The 18,520-nt window shown below is 47.6% G+C and overlaps 1 protein-coding gene across 1 annotated transcript in view; it reads left to right on the top strand.

Moving 5' to 3' along the window:
• Positions 1-18,520, top strand: part of LOC146811701 (polyserase-2-like) — a 1,284,631-nt gene that overhangs the window by 834,268 nt on the left and 431,843 nt on the right. The window contains exon 11 of the mRNA XM_085615101.1: positions 15,924-16,087. Within this exon, the coding sequence (XP_085471227.1) occupies positions 15,924-16,087 (164 nt within the window). The remainder of the gene's footprint in view (positions 1-15,923; positions 16,088-18,520) is intronic.

Raw genomic sequence — 18,520 nt, 5'->3', positions numbered from 1 at the left:
TTACTTGGACAACTGGCTCATCAAAGCCAGCTCTACACAGATGTTGTCTCAGGAGACAATCACGTTGTTGTTCGACCTGAGCCTTTCAATCAACAAGCCCAGATCTCACCTAGTACCATGTTAGCACATCCTGTTCGTATAGGCAATACTGGAAACCACATTGAGTCGAGCCTTCCATCCTCCTCAGAGTGTTCAAGATATTCAGGCTATGATTCTGATGTTTCAGAATGTAATGATCATTCCAGTCCTGATGGTCTTATGCCTACTCAGTCTACTAGCCTCCTGCATTCTGATGGTCAACCATGCACACTGACACATGGGTTCCAGTGGTGCTGCCAAAGACAGTGTTTCCAACACAATGGAGATCTCCTAAGCTGTATCAAAAACTCTCCCTCTTGTGACCTCATTAATCACGGTGGACTCTTTGGTGTAGAGCCCATCTAAAGGAATTGATCAGAGACCTTTGGTCTCCGGAAGATTTCATATTGCACATCACTCTGTTGGAATTTCAGGTAATACGTCTATCTCTCAAGGCCTTCATCTCTTCCATTCAATCTCAGTCTGACCAGATCTTGATGGAAAATATGACTGTGATGTGTTACATCAACAACCAAGGAAGAATAGGGTTGTGTCGCTGTAGGAAGGTGGATATCTGACTATGGTTACCCCCAACTTTTTGCCTAGTGTCTAGCTGGTTTTTCGACTTAGTTGGCCTGAGATCCTGCCATTCAGGGTCTCAGGCTGTCTGCTCTCTCTTTAAAATGGACTCCATGTACCCTAGGTACATAACCAATTGGTAAGGATCACCTTATTGGACCCTGTACAGTGTACCCTAGGTACCCAGGGCATAGGTGTACCCTAGGCCTACCAGGGGCTGCAGCATGTATTATGCCACCCCTGGCCTGGCCTTCCATTTTGACACAACTGGCTGATCACTCAGCTGGGGCAAGGTCGTGTAATCACCCCTTGCTTAGGTGTAGTATTCCTATACCTAACTTACATATAGACACATGTGTACCTATCAGTCACTCCTATGGCAGGCCTTAACAATCCTGGAGGCAGAGTGCTTGGTAACATGTGAGATGGTGCTCTAGCATGAGCTGAGCCTGTCTGCAGCTTTCGGAACCATGTCCTTATAGCTGTTCTATGATATAGCCTACCATATACTCTTAAAGTGCCTTATAATCTTAGACGGTTATGGTAACTATGGTTTGGCTTTATCAAAACATGTCGTGTAAGGTGTCTAACACTTTGGAATAATACCCCCATACCATTTCTGGTGATGAGGATATTATTCCTCCCTTCTAGAGGGAGAGACATGTTAAAATCCTACTTTGCTGTTTAACTCTAACCAAAGCCTCAGCATCACAAAATGGATGCTGCTGCCACAGACACAAGTCTGACCTCCTGCTGCTGGGAGTGATCCCAGCCAGGGAGGCCTGGACAATAGGTTTCCTGCTTGGGGAGGTGCTAGCACCTCCCCAGACAGCCTTTAGTGTATTGGGGCAGGGTGGGCTGAAAGGAATGAGACATGCCTGGGGCACACAAGGTGTTCCTTGCATAGTCCAGTTCAAACCGGCGCTGGGGCACTCCAGCCCCAGCTCTGGCGCGAAACTGGACAAAGGGAAGTGGGTGTAACCACCCCCTCCCAGGTCCCACCCATAAGGCGTGACCTAGCAGGTATCCCAGCCCCCCAGATTAGTATAAGAGTGGGAGTTGGGCCTCAAGACTTTAGATTATCCTGAACCTGCAAAACTGAACAGAAACTCTGGACCTTCGACATTCAATGAAAGAAGAAGACTGAAGAATCTCCCTTGTAGCCAAGGAGTGGCTACCCTGTGCAAACAGGCACCATCAAGAGACTACCCTTTGCTTTGCCCACGTTCTACGAGGAACCGACTGCAGAGCCCGACCAGAGCCTTGACTTCCAGACTTCTCCGACCCTGATCCACATCGACAGCAAAGCTGAGATCCGTGGAGGCGACGAGCGACGTGGGACCGGCTACCTGGAAAAAGTGGCTAGTAACTTAAAGCGCAGCTTCTGAGGTACCCTCGAAGTTGTGCACCGGGGATTGAGAAGCCCCAACCCCAAGCACCATCTGCACCGAAGATCAGCCCCCCACACTCCACGAGTCCTGCGTGGGGCCCTTCTGCATTTTCCTGCTTGCCACGTCTGTCCGGTTGCTTGCCCGCTGGCTGGTGGCCTTTGTGACGACGCTCCCTGAAATCTTCTGCGCTGGTTTGGCTCCTCCAGACTGGTTCCCGCTTCTCTGCAAAGAAGAAGCACCCCAGACCTTCCTGGTCTGCACCAGAAGCAAGTCCTCCGTTCTTCGTGGGTTCCGCTTGCCAAGGCTTGGTGAGTCCTAGTCCAACTTCGACGCCGCCGACAGCAAGAGCCTTCGTGGGACAGCTCGCCTCCTGGTCCTGGTCGTCCTCGACGCTTCCTGGTCCTCCTGGCTGCAGCGACAAGCTTCACCTTCACCTGCAATCTTCACGACATCGCCTGGTTCCTTCCTGGTTCCACGTGGTCACTGGCTAGTGACCTTGACTCTGTCCCTTCTGCTTGCAGGTTTCTTCTCTTCTTGATCCCAGCCTTGGGATCCACCGGACACTCTTCACTGACTGCCTGTCAGCATCTTTCTTCAGGCATCCATAGGAGTCGACGACGAAAACGACGCATCTTCACCCCTATGCACCCGCAGCCTGTGGGCTAGGTAACTTGGGTACTCCGGTGCTCATCAGGATAGTGACTATCCTAGTGTCTAGTTTTCAAGTCTCAACTTCCTAGCTACTCCGGAAGTGTCCTAAATCTACCGTTTTCTAAACTGTACTATTGCTATTGACTTTTACGCATTACGCGTGAGTGTTTCCACTCTGCACACGAATCCCGTGGGCCTCCCACTTCCTAACTAACGCTAGTGTAGTGTAGCCCCAGCGATTCCCTAGGCCTAGGCCTATTCTATTTCCGTGACAGTGGTCCTTATACCACTTACTTAGTATATGGTTTGCGTGGCCCCTAGGGCCTAACTGTATTACTTACCTGTGTGACTTAATGTATGCTTAAATAAGACTGTGTTGTACTTACCTCTAATCTCATAAAGAGTGCTTAGGGTTTGACTAGAATAAATACACTTTATTTTATATATATATCTGTTGTGGTGTCCTTTCATTTGGTATTCAAGGGATTATATATGGTATCACAGCTGGCTTCACATGCCATTCAGAGTTTAGCCTAAGACTGCTCTTGTCCATGCTACCACTAGGATAGCTGGTCTATAAGGTTGACCTTACAACCAATCACCATAAGGGTATTTGGACTGATATAAGGTGTACACTAGAACTAGTGACATCATACATCAGGCCAACTTCTCACATTGGTGAGCAGCGGTTGGGATCTGAGCTTGCTGTTGTAATACCATTGTAATCTTGAGATACTAAATTGAAAGATCACACAGATATTGTCTAGGTACATATAACATAGATGATAATACTTAAGTCCTACTGGACTTTGTAGTTGTAGGTTGAAGGGAGTAACACACCCTGACTACAACTACTAGAGAGGTCTAGTAGATACAACTAGTGTAGGTAGGTGCACACACCACACCCTCACTAGATCATGTCTCTGAGAGGAGATCAAGTAGATGCTCTCTCAGGAGGATCAGGTCTGCAAAAGACCCCCTCTAGATATGATACCTTAACATTCCAGGAGATGAGACACTTGTGTACCTCCAGAGGAATAAAACAGGGTGCAAACCCTACCCTCCTTCAGTTAAGACAACTCCTAGAGGAGTATGACATTATTAGGGCATCTCAGGCAGGTACCCTAGGTACAGAGGAGGGTCTACCCACCACAGAGGAGTCAGAGGAGACTTCAGATGAAGAGGTAGACAGCCAGGGCCAAGTAGGAAGACTTAGCCAGGCTAACCTAAGCTTACATGGGAGTTTGCATGGGGTCCCCCCTTACAGACCCCCAAGTAGGCTTACACAGAGAAGCAGGAGGGACAGATCCCCTTCAAGGGAATCCATCCACTCCCATGTCTCTAACATCTCTAATGCTTCCTCTCACAGGGGAATGACTTCCCCTGAGAGAAAGGAGCATGAAGCCAGAATGAGGGAAGCTAATCTGAGGATTCAGAGGGAAGAACTTGCCCTTGCCAAGGAGAAGCTTGCTCTGGCTAGAGAACAAAAGTTAAGTGGGTTAGAACCCACTGGTGGCAGCAACATTCCTAGAGATAGGGATAGGTCTTATGACCATAGAAACCTAAGCAAGATAGTCCCCCCATATCAGAATGGGGATGACATCCACAAGTGGATGACTGCTTTGGAGAGGGCCTGCAAAGTACAGCAGGTTCCCCAGAGTCAGTGGGCAGCTATCTTGTGGCTCTCCTTTTCTGACAAAGGTAGAGACAAGCTCCTCACAGTCAGTGATGAGGATGCAAACAATTACAAAGTCCCGAAGAGTGCTCTGATAGATGGGTTTGGCTTAACCACTGAGCAATATAGGTTGTTGTTCAGAGACACCCAGAAGACACAGACACAGGACTGGTCTGATTTTGTGGATTGTGCCACTAAGGCTTTGGAAGGATGGTTAAATGGCAGCAAGGTGCAGGACTATACAGGATTGTACAACTTGATTATGAGGGAGCAGATCCTTAGTAATTGTCAGAACCAGCTTCTCCATCAACACCTGGTAGACTCAGATTTGACCTCTCCCCAAGAATTGGGAAAGAGGGCAGATAAATGGGTCAGGACCAGGATTAGGCCTAAAAATCAGGGTGGTGACGAAAAGAAAGATACCACCAAGCCTCAAGAGAAGGGTGGGGATAAAGCAAAAGAGAAATCTTCCTCAGGGCCCCAAAACTCCACATAGGGTGGTGGGTCCCAAGCTCCCTCCTCTACCACAGTTAAAAAGCCTTACTGCCATGAGTGTAAAACTCCTGGGCATTGTAAAACTGACAGCAGTTGCCCAAGGGCTAAAAACAAAACTGTTCCTCCAACTACTCCTGTCACACCACCTATTTCTGTCAGCAGTAATCCCCCAGGTGGTGGGAGTGCCCCAAAAAATTTGGTTGGGTTGTCTTGGGGAACACAGGGGGATCCTGGCTTAGCCAATTCCCCTACAGCAGCTACTCTTGTCTGTGATGGTGGCATGGGGTTTGCCAACTTCACTGCCTGTCCCAACACTTTGGGTAGGTACAGACAGGAACCCTACATCAATGGTAGAAAAGCTGAGGCCTACAGAGACACTGGAGCTAGCATCACTATGGTGGCCCATAGGCTAGTCCCCTCTGAGCAGTTTTTGCCTGGTTTCTCATACCAGGTAACTAACATTGATGGCAAACAGAACAGTCACCCCATGGCAGAGGTATGTCTCAGCTGGGGATGGGTCACTGGCCCTAAAAGGGTGGCAGTGTCCCCAACCTTGCCTGTGGACTGCTTACTGGGGAATGACTTAGAACTCTCAGCTTGGGCTGAAGTTGAACAAGACACCCATTCTAAAATGGTAGGCCTTTCACAAAAGGGTAGTGGGGTTGTGCCAGCCACAACCCCTGTCCAAGTAGATTTCCTCCCTGAAAAGGTTGGAAGGGCAGTGGTAGCCACAGCCCAGGCAAAGACAGACTTCCCTGTAGAGATTGGCAGAGCTGTGACAGTCACAGCTCAAACACAAACTGAGTGCCTTCCTGAAAAGGTTGGCAAGGCTGTAATGGTCTCAGCCCATACTCAGACTGACTTAGGTGTAGTGAAGCCTGAAACTATGGATCACTCCACACAAACAGAGAGTAGTGGGGAGGAAGAAAAGTCTCCCTCTCCCCAGACATTAAGAAAAGGTCAGCCTCCTCAGGGATCTGACCTCACCCCTTGTGAAGGAACTGCCCCAGAGGTAGCCAGGCCTGGCCTGACTGAGCCTCTGATGTCAGTGGCCCCTTCCAAGGTGGGACCCAGTCTGGTGCAGGTAGCCTGCCTCTCTCTACCCTGCCTCAGTCAGCCCAGGGCTGCAGAGGGCAGGGAGGCCAGTGGACCCCAAGAGGGCCCCTGTCCACAAGAACCCCCCAATCAAAAGAATGAGGATTGCCTGGCTAGTAGCCCTAGCCAGGTGATGGGTAAAAACATTCCTGAGGGATCCCCTTTACAGGTAGTTAGGGACCTCCCCCAGAGGGATTCTGTTGGGCACAGGCAAACATGGGACCTTAGGGCCCCAAACCTGACCTGTCCCTCCAGTAAGCCCACAAAAGGGACCCAGCCTCCAGCTTTAGGTAGCCAGAGGCTGACCCTGAGAGCACAGTGCAACTCAGTGAAAGAAAGAAAGGCATCCATGGTGGAGGATGATTGGAGGAAGCTGAGGCCTCACTTTGAGGACACTCACTTCAGTACTCCATCTCAACACCAGCCTTTTACTTTGCAAAGACACACCCAAGGTAGAGATTCCCTATGGTGGAGACCCTATGATACCTTTAGGATGAGGGATTGCTTAGTGGACCATGAGACAGGGGGTAACCATGCCAGTGCTGGTTCTTCCTTATATGGCCACTTAGGCAATAGAGGCTTACCTTGTCAAGGCCAGCCTTATCTCCTTTCGTTTGGGGGGGGGTTGTGTAGGAAGGTGGATATCTGACTATGGTTACCCCCAACTTTTTGCCTAGTGTCTAGCTGGTTTTTCGACTTAGTTGGCCTGAGATCCTGCCATTCAGGGTCTCAGGCTGTCTGCTCTCTCTTTAAAATGGACTCCATGTACCCTAGGTACATAACCAATTGGTAAGGATCACCTTATTGGACCCTGTACAGTGTACCCTAGGTACCCAGGGCATAGGTGTACCCTAGGCCTACCAGGGGCTGCAGCATGTATTATGCCACCCCTGGCCTGGCCTTCCATTTTGACACAACTGGCTGATCACTCAGCTGGGGCAAGGTCGTGTAATCACCCCTTGCTTAAGTGTAGTATTCCTATACCTAACTTACATATAGACACATGTGTACCTATCAGTCACTCCTATGGCAGGCCTTAACAATCCTGGAGGCAGAGTGCTTGGTAACATGTGAGATGGTGCTCTAGCATGAGCTGAGCCTGTCTGCAGATTTCGGAACCATGTCCTTATAGCTGTTCTATGATATAGCCTACCATATACTCTTAAAGTGCCTTATAATCTTAGACGGTTATGGTAACTATGGTTTGGCTTTATCAAAACATGTCGTGTAAGGTGTCTAACACTTTGGAATAATACCCCCATACCATTTCTGGTGATGAGGATATTATTCCTCCCTTCTAGAGGGAGAGACATGTTAAAATCCTACTTTGCTGTTTAACTCTAACCAAAGCCTCAGCATCACAAAATGGATGCTGCTGCCACAGACACAAGTCTGACCTCCTGCTGCTGGGAGTGATCCCAGCCAGGGAGGCCTGGACAATAGGTTTCCTGCTTGGGGAGGTGCTAGCACCTCCCCAGACAGCCTTTAGTGTATTGGGGCAGGGTGGGCTGAAAGGAATGAGACATGCCTGGGGCACACAAGGTGTTCCTTGCATAGTCCAGTTCAAACCGGCGCTGGGGCACTCCAGCCCCAGCTCTGGCGCGAAACTGGACAAAGGGAAGTGGGTGTAACCACCCCCTCCCAGGTCCCACCCATAAGGCGTGACCTAGCAGGTATCCCAGCCCCCCAGATTAGTATAAGAGTGGGAGTTGGGCCTCAAGACTTTAGATTATCCTGAACCTGCAAAACTGAACAGAAACTCTGGACCTTCGACATTCAACGAAAGAAGAAGACTGAAGAATCTCCCTTGTAGCCAAGGAGTGGCTACCCTGTGCAAACAGGCACCATCAAGAGACTACCCTTTGCTTTGCCCACGTTCTACGAGGAACCGACTGCAGAGCCCGACCAGAGCCTTGACTTCCAGACTTCTCCGACCCTGATCCACATCGACAGCAAAGCTGAGATCCGTGGAGGCGACGAGCGACGTGGGACCGGCTACCTGGAAAAAGTGGCTAGTAACTTAAAGCGCAGCTTCTGAGGTACCCTCGAAGTTGTGCACCGGGGATTGAGAAGCCCCAACCCCAAGCACCATCTGCACCGAAGATCAGCCCCCCACACTCCACGAGTCCTGCGTGGGGCCCTTCTGCATTTTCCTGCTTGCCGCGTCTGTCCGGTTGCTTGCCCGCTGGCTGGTGGCCTTTGTGACGACGCTCCCTGAAATCTTCTGCGCTGGTTTGGCTCCTCCAGACTGGTTCCCACTTCTCTGCAAAGAAGAAGCACCCCAGACCTTCCTGGTCTGCACCAGAAGCAAGTCCTCCGTTCTTCGTGGGTTCCGCTTGCCAAGGCTTGGTGAGTCCTAGTCCAACTTCGACGCCGCCGACAGCAAGAGCCTTCGTGGGACAGCTCGCCTCCTGGTCCTGGTCGTCCTCGACGCTTCCTGGTCCTCCTGGCTGCAGCGACAAGCTTCACCTTCACCTGCAATCTTCACGACATCGCCTGGTTCCTTCCTGGTTCCACGTGGTCACTGGCTAGTGACCTTGACTCTGTCCCTTCTGCTTGCAGGTTTCTTCTCTTCTTGATCCCAGCCTTGGGATCCACCGGACACTCTTCACTGACTGCCTGTCAGCATCTTTCTTCAGGCATCCATAGGAGTCGACGACGAAAACGACGCATCTTCACCCCTATGCACCCGCAGCCTGTGGGCTAGGTAACTTGGGTACTCCGGTGCTCATCAGGATAGTGACTATCCTAGTGTCTAGTTTTCAAGTCTCAACTTCCTAGCTACTCCGGAAGTGTCCTAAATCTACCGTTTTCTAAACTGTACTATTGCTATTGACTTTTACGCATTACGCGTGAGTGTTTCCACTCTGCACACGAATCCCGTGGGCCTCCCACTTCCTAACTAACGCTAGTGTAGTGTAGCCCCAGCGATTCCCTAGGCCTAGGCCTATTCTATTTCCGTGACAGTGGTCCTTATACCACTTACTTAGTATATGGTTTGCGTGGCCCCTAGGGCCTAACTGTATTACTTACCTGTGTGACTTAATGTATGCTTAAATAAGACTGTGTTGTACTTACCTCTAATCTCATAAAGAGTGCTGAGGGTTTGACTAGAATAAATACACTTTATTTTATATATATATCTGTTGTGGTGTCCTTTCATTTGGTATTCAAGGGATTATATATGGTATCACAGCTGGCTTCACATGCCATTCAGAGTTTAGCCTAAGACTGCTCTTGTCCATGCTACCACTAGGATAGCTGGTCTATAAGGTTGACCTTACAACCAATCACCATAAGGGTATTTGGACTGATATAAGGTGTACACTAGAACTAGTGACATCATACATCAGGCCAACTTCTCACATTCGCCTCTGCCGAGAAACCCTGCAATTCCAGTCCTGGGCTCTGGACTAATAGATCTGCTTGGTAGCAAATCACCTGGCCAGAGTGCTAACATGCGAGTGGACATTCTCCGCCTAGGTCATCTTGCTGGCCACTAGAGGAAACTTCATCCTCAGGTAGTCCAGAACTTTTTCTATCTATGGTAGACACTTCATATAGACCTGTTTGCCACTGATGAGTATGCCAACTGCCCAAAATTCTGTGCCTTGCAGTATCTGATGCAGGGAGCATTGCGGGATGCGTTTCACTTTAAGTGGAACTTTCTGCTTCATGACACGTTTCCTTCCATAACCTAGCTGCCTCGCCTTTTCAGTAAGATTCAACTTGACTGGACCCAAGTATTTCTGATTGCCCGTGATTGGCCGCGAAGAATGTGGTATGTAGACCTCATTCACCTTTTCCAGTGCTCTCTGCTCCATCCTTCTCACAGGGTAGACCCCAGAGATTGAGTAGGGCAACCTGAGTTCCTTTCCTTTACACCCTCACCCCGAAGTGAAGGATTTTCTCCTGTGTTCACCAAGACACTCCACCAAGGTGTTATATTCAGGCACATGAGGCACGTTTGTCTCATAATGTGCTGACAACTTAATCGACCCTCTTCAAGTTCACCTGTCTGACATTCTACTGGTGGCCCTCTCACTGGCCCGGGAGGTATGTGCAGTTGACACTGTTAAGGGAAACTTATCAGCTGTTTTTTTTTTTTTTTAAATAAACAAATAAAGGATGAGCGTAACCTGGCAGGGAAACTCTTATCAGCTGTATCAGACTTTCTTTGTTTGCCTGATCAGCTGTCCGCCTTTAAATCACCCATTGTATTGAGTTTCTTAAAGGGGCTCATCAACAGGTTTTCCCCAACTTCCTTTATTATGTATCAATGGAACTCAGCCTTGTTCTTACATGTCTTAAGTGTTCCCCATTTAAACCATTGCACAGTTGCCCTTTGTGACACTATCATGCCAGAGATTTGCAAGCCTTATTTGTAAAACCTCTATTTGCCACTTTCTTTTCAGAACTGGGACAAGTGCCTCATTATCTCTATATCAAGGTCAGACAAGAATTAGAACATTGTTAGACTTGGGGGTCTCTGGTTGGCGCAAGATTGCCCTTGTGTCAAGCAGGAACCTTCTCCTCTACGTCAGGGCGCAGGATAACCCCTTTTGAATGACCCTTGCTCACCCTCTAGGTGCGTGGCGTGAGCAGCCAAAGCGATTCCTCAGGCGTTGTTGGTTAAGCACTTACAATTGCACACACAGTAAATACATCAATCCCCTCAGAAACGGACACCAGACTTGGATATGTAGAAAAATACGCTTCTTTATGTAAAAATAGGTATATATATCTCAGCAGACTTATCACAAGACCAATAACGTTTTCGCTATGCCACCAGGTTGTAAAGCAGGCAAATGTTCGTTGTTCGTAGCTTCAAATGGATACTTTGTAGTCTCTTGCAAATGTTACTTGTGGTTCCAGTACTCACAGAGATCGGCTCCTGCGAACGGGGAAATAAGGCGTTGCGGGCCCCGAGCCCGATACTGGAACTTCTTTCGTGACGTGGAGAGTCGACACAGGTCGGTGCGACTCTCAGCTTGGGAAGTGGTCTTGGGTCCTCGATCAGCGGGTGTGGGCAGGTAGGCAGGCGCGGCCAGCGACCCTCAGCACGGCGGTGCAGGGGGGTCTCCACAACGGGGGCGGCGCGGCCTGAGATGTCCGGGGATAGCGAAGCGGGGTCACAGGGCACGGTCAGTGCAGCTGGATGACCCGGCGTAGATCACAGTCGTCGGACGGTTTCCGGCGGGAGGGGTGATAGCGCGTTCAGCGCGCTCCAGTGGCAGGCAGTGACAGGGGCGCAGGCGGCCTAGCCCGGGGACAGAGAGCGGCTCCGGACGGAGCGGGGCTCTCACGGGGTTGCGGCAGGCGAGCTCCTGAGTGTCAGGGCCCTAGGAGGGGCGTTGAGGGGCGCAGTCTCTTTCCAGCGGGATGCACACACGGCTCGAATCGGAGGACGAGCAAAAGCACAGAGAACCCACTGGTCCTGGGGTTCAGTTCAGGGGGCAAGCTCAGATCAAGCCCTTGGAGAATGTTTAAAGCACAAAGCAGCAAAGTCTTTTCAGCAGTCTCTTCCTCTCCTTTCTCAGCAAGGCAAGCAGCAGGCCAGCTCCTCCAGCGTCTTCTTCTCCTTCTAGTCGGGCAGAGGTTCTTTGTGGTAAAACAGGATTCTGATTTCTTAGGAGCCAGGCTCCTACTTTTATACCATGATTCTTTTGTTCTTTAGCGCCAGGGGGCCTGGGCCTGGCTCAGTCCAGCTCTGGAGCACTTTGTTATGGTGACTCTGCTCTTTCCTTTCAGCAGCAGGGCAGAGACATCAGCCGCCCCACAGGGGGCGGCGCCGGCTTTGTGGTGGCAGAGCACAGGTCTATTCAAGAGTCAAGGTGTACTCCTCCCACCCATCCTGGTGTCATCTCCCTACCCACCACCTGGCAGCCAACCTGTCTCTGGGGATTCCCCAACCCTGCTCCTTACTGTTGCTAGGCAGAACACACACACACAGCAGAGGCGGACTGAAATGGTCAGGTCAGTAAATACTAACTTTCTAAAAGTAGTATTTACAAACCCAGGATATTAAAATAAACTTGACTACAAGAAGTATTTTATTATTCTGAGTTCAGGCATACTAAACTTGACATTCTACCATGCTCTCTGAGTCCACTGGGGTCACAGCGTGGAGTGACTCCAGCAGCCCATTCTGGCCTATGGAGAGCAGGTAGCCTTCAATAGTGAAAAACGAAAATGGCTGTAATTCACTACTAAGACATGCCACACACATCAGGATATGTCCTACCTTATGCCTACAATGCACCCTGCCCTTGGGCCTACCAGAGGGGTGGCTAATATGTAGTTAAGGGAAGGTTTAGGGACTGGCAAGTGGGGGGCACTTGCGCAGTCAGCGCGACAGTACCAGACTGCACGCAGGGTCTGCGGTGGCAGACCCTAGACACATTTTACAAGGCCGCTTCTGTGGGTGGCGCAACCAGCGCTGCAAGCCCACCAGCAGCATTGGCATTCACAAGCCCCGGCACCCCTGGTGCACTTTACTGGGGACTGACAGTAAATCCAATAAACCAATCATGAACATCAACTACAGGTACACTTTACCTAGGGAGCACTTGCACTGCGGCACGGATTAGCCGTGGCGCCGTGCCCTGAGCGGACAACACCAGCAAAACAATCGAGGCACACCATCAAAAAGTGGAAGGGAAACTCACGCCAAGGTGCCAGGTCTAACAAACATAAACTGCGTAGTCTGAATTGAAAGGTTTTTACCTTATTTGTTTATAAGAATGCCTCTTAGACTAGCATCTTGCTGCACACAGGTTATGTCAGACATTCCTAAGGTTATGTCAGAAATTACCATCCCAGACAAGATACAATATAAAAAGTTGACAATTAATCATTTGTCAAGAGAGGTCCTTTGCTGTACATTATCGCACAGTATACTGACAGAGAAGATCTTGACTGCCAGAGATGCTGCTGCATTGCACTGTCTGCTGAAAGTTGATACAAAGCCAAGTTCGGGAGGAGAGGAACTGCTTTGACATGTGTTTATCTTTCGCAGGGAACACTGCCTCTCCGATTTATGATAACTACAGTGCTTTTCTATAAACAGGTATGCAGTGCGTTGATTCTCCCTAGGAAAATTTAGAAGCAAGTAATGCTGTTCCATGCTCTCCTGTTGTGGTGCATAGGAGTAGGTATTAGGTAGGGGTGGGGTAAACTCAGCTGGTGAAGTTTTGTGTAGCGCTGTAATAACTCTGCCAACCACCGCATGGCAGAGTTTACCACTCACCCCTAGCTTTACATGGAAATGTAAGAGATAAAGTAATTTTTTTTTAAATTCATTATTAGAAGTCGGCTTTCAGAACCCGTACTTCACAGTACATTCTGAGTGTGTCCTTAGCGCCTTCCGCATCCGAGCACCACCCAACCTTACCAGTGCATCTTTCCCATTGGTTCCCTTCGCCCGAACACTGGGCTTATGGAACTGCCCGCATTGATTAGATACCGCATTGTCACATCGACAAATGTGCATACACTGCAAGGATTCCGCATCAACTGGCCATCTCCTGCTTCTTCAACCAGACAAGCCGGCGCTGCTGGGAGGATGAGTGTGACTTTTTGAGCTTGCTGCTGGCAACCCCAGCTTTGCTTAACCCTCCCCCCGAGCTGAGCTGCTTTTCCGCTGCCAAGTGGACTTTGGTGTCTCGCAAAATCCCATTCCCCATGCCTGGCTTTATCTTCAGTGTGACATGCTGGGATATATGGTTCTGCACGCACACCATAACTACAAGTCCACAGGGGTGTGGAATTTAATAAAATATCTACTTGTCCATGGGACAGGTTGCTCCATAAATCATGTTCCGTGTGGTTATTTTAGATGTACTAAGCAACAAGTTGAGACTGTTGTAATAAACCCTTTTTAGTTAAAGTGTCTTTTCCTTAGTATAGTTTCAATGTGTGGTATTGTAACAAACAAAATAGGTTTATTTCCAACCACCATGGCGTCACTGGATTCCAGTTTATGGACTATTTGTAACCCAACAGTATTGCCGCCACTTCAACTATGTATTGGGTGGGGTTCTGCAGTGCTACATAACCTGTCTTTTGCCTTCAAATATTGGTGCATTGAACTAAGTTCACTCGTTACACCTGTGGGTATGAAAAATAACCTTGAAGAACTAAGCCAGAGTCTTAGTTTATGCAACAGCACTAGTATGTATGATTGCGAGGAACTCAATGCAAATGGCTGTCACTGTCACTGGGAGCTGGGTCAGCTAGAAGCCCTTTTCGGCCAGCCACTCATTCACTCAGCAGCAGGCATTCTCTCATGCCTCTGGGATATATCACTTTGAATCTGAGGAGATACAGAGGGCCATACGGAGGATAACTAGTAATCGACAGGATCAACCAAAAGTATAGTGTCTGAGAGAGGCAAAGTAAGTGCTACATAACGTTTGCCACTGTGCCTTAGAGTCTATGTCTTTTACCCCTCCTTCTGCAAAGAAGCTTTGCAGCCTCATTATGGGACCCCTCTCATAGTGTGGTATTGTGTGGTATAATTGTTTATATAGTAATTGTAACCCTGGAGAGGTTGGCAGCAATTTACGGGTGGGTAGCACCTTACTTCGTGAGAGCCCAGAAGTGTCTGTGAAATTTGTCTTGATTAAGTATTAGGTCTTTAATTTGCGGTCATGCATTTGTGATATTCTTTTTATGCAAATTTGTTACTGTCTTTCCATGCAAGAGACATGACAGCAAACATGTTAAAAAAAGTTTAAGTTTCTTTCTATCCCTTGGAGCAAAAATCTTGAGACAGTTTGAAAGGTCAGTGAGCATGAAAGCACAGGTTCCTTAAGATAGCAGAGATGCGGTGTTTGTGTAAAGACAACCTTAGACCATCTGTGGTTGTAAAAACAGGCTCCTGGAGATAGCCTGCGACCCAGTGGGAATGCCAGAGTAGGCGTAGCTTGCAGAAGTGGGTGTGTTTAAGATTTGTATCTATAGGTACCAGGGAAACCAGAGTGAGGTTGGTACCACGATTGCAACCAGCAGCAAGACCTTTCCATATGCTGTTAGAGCAGCCTTCAGAAAGAATGTGCCAGTCAAGACCCCCTAAGCTAAAGTTAAGTTACACGGTTCCCACAACTGGGCACATTCAGACTGGCCAGACATGGTTACAGAGAAGAGAGGGCACTCCCAGTAGGTGTCACAGCCTTTAATGCTAGATGTAAGGCTGAACATCTTGCTGAGCTGCCATCTCATGACAATGCCGGCTATATGTCCAGTTTTTTAAATAGCATTTAGCAATGTTTTGCTTCTAAGCCCTTACATTTAATTTCACACAAGTGACCTGAGGCACAGTTAGATAAAACAAATCACAGTGATGCCAATTGAGGATGCGAAATACAGGTGCAGGTATCATGGTTCCACAACTACTCAGTCCACAGAGGGGAGGAAAAGCGATGTGTTATTGTTGAAGAGTCATCCGAAACACAAGGACTTGTTTGTTAGGGAATCACTATTCACTAAAAGACTAATTTGCCAGACACTTCGGTTGACACTTACTCCTGCTGGTGAGATGAAGAAACTTCTGTCATGAGGTAACAGAGTTACAGGATGTCCGTCTCCAGTGAATATCAGCAGTCACCCACAAGGGACTTTAGTCTCTCTCAGGGGAAGCAGTCACAAATTACAGCTCTAGGATTTTCTGTGCAATCATGTATATCTCTGCGTTCTCGATCCACTTATGAGTTTCTGCTTCTCTTCTTGCACCGCTGCCAATAGCAAAATCAAAGACAATCGGGTGTCCCGACAGCGTCTGTCTGGATTCCATAAGAGATGATTAAAAAAACTGTACCATCCTGATAAACCAAGAGTTCTACTTTAGTGGTCTGTTCTTTCAAGGGAGAAGGTTGTGACACTATTTTGGTAGGAATTACTCACTCTCTTCATTGAACCATTCTTGGATTCAGAAGTGACTCCTTTATATGCTTTTTCAGGAGGGCTGTACTCAGATGTCCTGCAGGAGGTGCAGCTTCAACTGATCGGAAAGCAGACCTGCAACTGCATGTACAACTTGTCAGATATGCAGGACCGCAACGATGTGATCCAGCAAGGAATGATATGTGCGACCACACAGGAGGGGGGACATGTGGTGTGTCAAGTGAGTAGAAAGACTTCCTGAGTCTGCATACCGTTATGTCATGCCCCACATGAGGCACATAATGCATGTAATTATGGTTAAGGGTACTGATTAATATGCATATAGTGTGGATCTCATGTCCTGCCTTCATTAAGCTCTGATCTTAAGTTTTGGGTTGTCATAACCCGTTCAGGGAGAGGGGATGGGCAGAGGAGGGGTGGGACACAGGGGTACAATAATGCCCCGGGGCCTGTCCTACTGTGATGCTGCAAACCTAGTGGTCGGTAGGTATAAATACTTTATTTCGGTCACAGACCATAAAAGCAATTAACACAGTAAAATACATCATACAATCAATTAAAACACATGTTAAACCTCCAGTATGACTCACACCTCATGGTCATCCCAATTGGTACCGTTAAACAACCTAATTTGACAAATGTAGAAGTGCAACCTATGCTAAAACAATAAAATATCTGCAGTTGCTCATTTAAAATATTCATTAGTTTAAACAACATTATCCATATGCAGCGAATCGTTTGAAAAAGCAAAGAATAAGTACAATTATATAGAGAGTGATAGCCATTCATGATGTTGTCATAGTATTCCTAAAGCCAGTACACTCATTACATTTCCGGTTTAAAAAATAACAATCTGTGGGATGATGAAGTGCCCTCCCTCAATAAGAGATCACTGGTGGGTAAGAGTGGGTACAATTATACAATTAAATTCCTCAGGCTGACAGCACTTGTTACATTTACAATTCAAAACTCTCAGTGCATAAACATTAAGATGCATAGGAAAGCCCTTCCTCAATGGGTCTGTCTGTCAAGCAGACTTATTCCATGCCCCTAAGTGTATATGCATCCCATACCATCTCACGAGTAAACCAATCTTCTAAAGTGCAAGTCCAATCCACGCTAAAGCAAATGAGGTGGACACCTGTTGCCCAATTTAAGTTGTCAATTAAATAAAGGTTTTGGCACCACAGGTAAATACAGTATACATAAAACAATAAGCTGCCATACTAAAATAAAAATACCTACAGCTGCCCATTTCCCTTATATTTCATCACGATTTAAAACTAACCTAGTGGGTGATAGATGCCTATGATGTGCATAAAACAATAAACAGCCCAAGTTCACATTTCTAGTAGCTTGCAATATCACATAGTTTTACTACATCAAAAGGCCCATACGCCTTCTGATTACACTCACTGCTAGCAAAAATAGACTCATACAGAATACCATTGGTCTGCTGGTCTATGATCTCATAATTGGGGAGCAGGCAACTAGTGCTGGATCTCCAAGTTCTGTCAATAGGGTGTGGGCCATTTTGCTCTGGCCCCTGAATACAATGGGCAACTGAACAAAACATGTTCTATGCTTTCCACATGTCCGAAACATTTTGGGCACACTTCATTGGCGTTGGGAACTGTATTCTCCTTACTCCATTTATGATTAAAATGTATTCAGTGCTAGCGTGCCAAGCCTAAACTTAATATTATTTTGGCCCACTGTGGCATGATCTCATCAAGAAACAGTTCAAACCTTGTAGAGGGTTTCATGGACAGGAACCTACCAGTAAGGCTATTACTATCAGCATTCTGTAGGTAGTTCATTTTTATATACCCCGAAAGGATTTCTTTAAGCGAGCTTTTGGGGATGAATTTATAGCTGAGGGATTAACCCACAGATCTTCAAGCCCCATTTTATACATCAACTTTTGGGTCAAGCCTAGACAGTGCTTGCACTGTCAGAATTATCTGTTGTATGTTCTTTGTGGGCTTAAACTCTGCCCATCGTTTTTCATTTCTCAAATTGTTTGTCTTTTAAAATTCCTTGCTTGCCAGTGGGTAATTTGTCTTCCGGGTCCCTACTTTTTGTAACTCATTCACTCCACTGGAGCAGTGCCCCATTTCTTGTAGGCTTCCACTTTTTTCTATTTTACTTTTGGTCAAGAACAATTTTTTAAAACCTGAACAGCTCTTCGCACATGCAATCGTCTTTTGAATAGCTACGTGGCTTTATCTTGCTGACTACGCTAAAATGTTAGAGACTGGTTCTTCGCGTGCAGTTGTTTACTGTGTTGACAGTTGATGGATGTGAAAGTGAAAGCACCCTTTTTTTCCTTTTGTTTAATGTAAGGTTGCGTTTGTGCGTGGTTCTCTTTTTTAATATTCTTTGATGGAATCTAACCATGTTGTTCCTTGCACCCGCTACCATGTCTTTGCTGGCATTGCTATGTTGGTAAAAAAAAAGAAATGTGTGCTTCTTTCTGCATTTCTGTTTTCTACACCCCTTCCGACATCCTGGGCTATGCCAGGTTGTGTAGTGTGGTTGTGTTTTGTTTCCATCTGTTGTCCGGGCCTCCTAGACACCCTTCGCACCATGCCTGATGCTGTTTTGTGGCTTGTGTGGGGAGCAGTTTGAAATATTTTTGCCCACACATGCT

This window comes from Triturus cristatus, chromosome 7, assembly GCF_964204655.1.
Source record: "Triturus cristatus chromosome 7, aTriCri1.1, whole genome shotgun sequence".
NCBI lineage: Eukaryota > Metazoa > Chordata > Amphibia > Caudata > Salamandridae > Triturus > Triturus cristatus.
This window is presented reverse-complemented; position numbering and strand designations above follow the sequence as displayed.